Source organism: Loa loa, assembly GCF_000183805.2.
Source record: "Loa loa unplaced genomic scaffold supercont3.614, whole genome shotgun sequence".
Taxonomy (NCBI): domain Eukaryota; kingdom Metazoa; phylum Nematoda; class Chromadorea; order Rhabditida; family Onchocercidae; genus Loa; species Loa loa.
Window position 1 is genome coordinate 16,517 of NW_018108794.1, and position 3,288 is coordinate 19,804.

The 3,288-nt window shown below is 29.1% G+C and overlaps 2 protein-coding genes across 2 annotated transcripts in view; one reads left to right on the forward strand and one right to left on the reverse strand.

Annotated features, from left to right (window-relative positions):
* The window catches only part of LOAG_12034 (zinc finger protein), a 5,671-nt gene extending 4,992 nt beyond the window's left edge, over window positions 1–679 (reverse strand). Inside the window, exon 1 of the mRNA XM_020448465.1 lies at window positions 536–679. The gene's annotated coding sequence lies outside the window, so the exon portion shown is untranslated. The remainder of the gene's footprint in view (window positions 1–535) is intronic.
* Window positions 680–800: 121 nt separating this feature from the next.
* The window catches only part of LOAG_18873 (hypothetical protein), a 4,224-nt gene continuing 1,736 nt past the window's right edge, over window positions 801–3,288 (forward strand). Inside the window, exons 1-3 of the mRNA XM_020451534.1 lie at window positions 801–1,055; window positions 1,525–1,627; window positions 2,962–3,001. Of these exons, the coding sequence (XP_020304672.1) occupies window positions 993–1,055; window positions 1,525–1,627; window positions 2,962–3,001 (206 nt within the window). The 5' untranslated portion in view covers window positions 801–992. The remainder of the gene's footprint in view (window positions 1,056–1,524; window positions 1,628–2,961; window positions 3,002–3,288) is intronic.

Genomic DNA, 3,288 nt, shown 5'->3' on the forward strand with positions numbered 1-3,288 from the left:
AATAATAATAATAATAATAATAATAATAATAATAATAATAATAATAATAATAATAATAATAATAATAATAATAATAATAATAATAACAGTAATAATAACAATAATAATAATAATAATAATAACAATAATAATAATAGTAACAATAATAGTAATAGTAGTAATAATAATAATAATAATAGTAATAATAATAATAATAGTAATAATGATAATAATAGTAATAATAATAATACTAATAATAATAATAATAACAACAATAATAATAATAACAATAACAATAATAATGATAATAATGATAATAATAATAAGAATAATAATAATAATTTGGTGGTCATTTCGTGATAATCGTAACAATCGATTACAGATATGACTTGCTGGGACAAATTCTTGAGTTGTCTTACACGAAGAAGAGAAAGTATGCTTACAAATACTGCATCATTTCCGGTACGGTACACACTGAGCAAGTGTTACTTTGATCAGTGTCACATAATCACTAATGCAATGTTGCTGAGTTAATCTCGCACGAAAAAAAAAAAACCTCAAGAAATGCTCAAAGTGGGCAAGTAACGGAAAACACTGAGATACACCGGAATTACAAAACTGCTTCAGGAACTCGTTCAGGACAACCAACCACTTTAACTTTCGCTTCTTCTAATCATAAGCAGCTGTTATCCATCCTGTGTGATAGTTCATAATTCACGGACCGTGAAATCGTCGAAAGGAATACCTACCCTGGTACTTCGGTTTTCTTCGTTCCGTAAGTCTTGGAGGTTTTGTGGCTTTACTATTTTATTACGGATTAGAATTTCAGGCAGTGTAATTGGACCAGATGTTTGCTAAAAATGGGCTATGTTTTTGATGTACAGATTGGATTCAGTGTGTTTTGTTCTGTTGTACTAGCAAAAAGTTTTCCGGTCTTACCTTTCGAATTGGGTTCCAGCTGTATTTTTCCGGAGTGTTTCCGATTGACGAAGTTAGAGTTTAACTGATAAAGAATGCTTTCATTGACCTTTGCAATGATCAAACCGGAAGCTGTCGCAGTACCGTATATTACCAAGGTTTCTTTTTTCTCTCCATCTTTGTCGACAATAAGATATTCAAACATCAGGTTAATTCCATTTTTTCCGCTCTTCATTAATAATTCATACTTTTTTGGTTTCAACAAATTAGGCGAAGAAAAAAGGGTTTAATGCTAACTTAGGTGTTTTAGTTTATTTTTAAATTTGAACGTTTTACAAAATTACTGACTGATCACTGAGGAAAGTAAAGTTTTCGGGAATCCTGTTGAATAAAAGTTGTGGCATATTTTGATCCAGGTTTCAGTTCTTGTAAAGTTTACAAAATGGATTATTGTCACTGCAGTCATATGATTTGTGAGGGAGAATAACAAAGCTTTTTGTGTTTTAAAGTTCAACTGCACAGACACATGTATCCATACTCTAACAAAGTTTAACAACGAGGGAGTCAAACAAATTCGTTTCCGGATATTTATTATTCCTGTATTGCACTTATTTTATGTTTCTTTAGGTTATTTGGGATGAAATTTTGGCTAATAACCTGGAAATTGTAGGAGCGAAAAGAATATGTATGAATAGAGAGGTGGCGGAAAAACTATATTCAGTACATGAAAGTGAGCTGTTTTATGATCACTAATGATTATGTATTGAATAATATTAGCAAATAGTTTAAACAAAAAGCTGGAAGGGGGCATTAAGAAATTGAAATAATAAAGTACTAATGATTAATTAGATGGAATTTTCCCATCATTTTATAAAAGAGGATTTAGACAATGAAAGAATTATTATGGAATTGAATAAATAGTCGTCAGAAGATTGAATCCTGATAATCTGAACGAAGAATGATTCTATATTCTGAAATTGTTGATAATTATTGTTGAGATTTAATATCTAATGTGGTAAAATTCTGAACGTCGAATCTTGAAGCTAAAACAGAGTATGTAAAAATTCACAAATTATGCCATAAATTTTGGCAACCATAGTTTTGCTTTCTAAATACTTTGAAAATGACCAAAATTATACATACAGTGATAATTTCACTATTTTGTATCATTTTGGATTTAACAACATCTTCTTAACCTCAAAAATTTCTAGTCTTACATTTATATTTTTAAGATTAGGGATGAAGTATTATTGGCAGTTAGTAAGAAACTTATTGGTTGGCTTGATTGATAAATTTGTGGAGAAACCGAAGAAAAGATAATGCATACAGCCAGTTAAAGTTTCACCGGTCACTGATTGCCAACGTTAATGCTTTCTGAAAAAGTAAAGTAATCATTGGTGTTACATATTATTAAAGCCATGTCATTTTGCAAAAGTCCATTTTGTCTGTCGTCTTACAACTTCAGTTCTGATCATCTGTTTTTGTTCTGCACTTTTTTTTTTTCGTTTGCTGGAGTAGGCTTAAGTTTTTTTTTTTCTTGATTTAAAAATTCATAAGGAATGATGTCTTCATTTTATCTTTATTATTTCGCATTATATCCGAGTGTTTTTTTTTTTACTTTTAGCATTTAAGAGGTATCATTAAATTCATTAGTTTCATAACAAACCACTTTCTATATGTCATCATTCGTACTCAGTCCTGACTTTGGATAGCATTTCTTAATTTATATCTCGAAACGTTAGAAGCTTAATTATAGCAGTAGTTGTGGGTACATGACGTAAGAGGTACCATTAAAACAAACAAAAAGCTGTGAAGGCGAGGAGTTAAAGGCTTAATATTTGGAGTTTGATGAAATTGAGTAAAAAGTTAAATTCGATTAAACTTACTCATATTACTCAATTAACCATTTTCAAATACTAAATAGTTATATTTTTCAACTAGATTTAATCCCATTTTCATTTAATTACAGCAAGAAAGAAGATAGAAAAGATTTTTTTCGATATTTTCTCCTGGGAATAGTCTTTTTTTCTTGTACATATACATTATAATCAATTTGTTTTACAGGAAAATTTTTCTATGATCGACTCATTCAGCATATTATAAGGTGAGTTTTTAAAATTAGAAAAATGTTGGAAGTTGAGGCTGCAAATAAGAGAAGAGAAGATAAAAAAATAAAAAATAAACTTTTGTTTGAATAGTAACAAATATGCAATTTACACAATGATTCTTGCAATAGCAATTTTCACAGTGCAATTAGAATGTGACGAAATGATGTTACAGCGGAAGAAAATTCAAGCTTTATCAACACAGAAATGTGTCATATGAATGATAACAATTGTACTACGTTTGAAAATGCTTTATGAGTTTTATTGTCTATTTGATGAAATTATG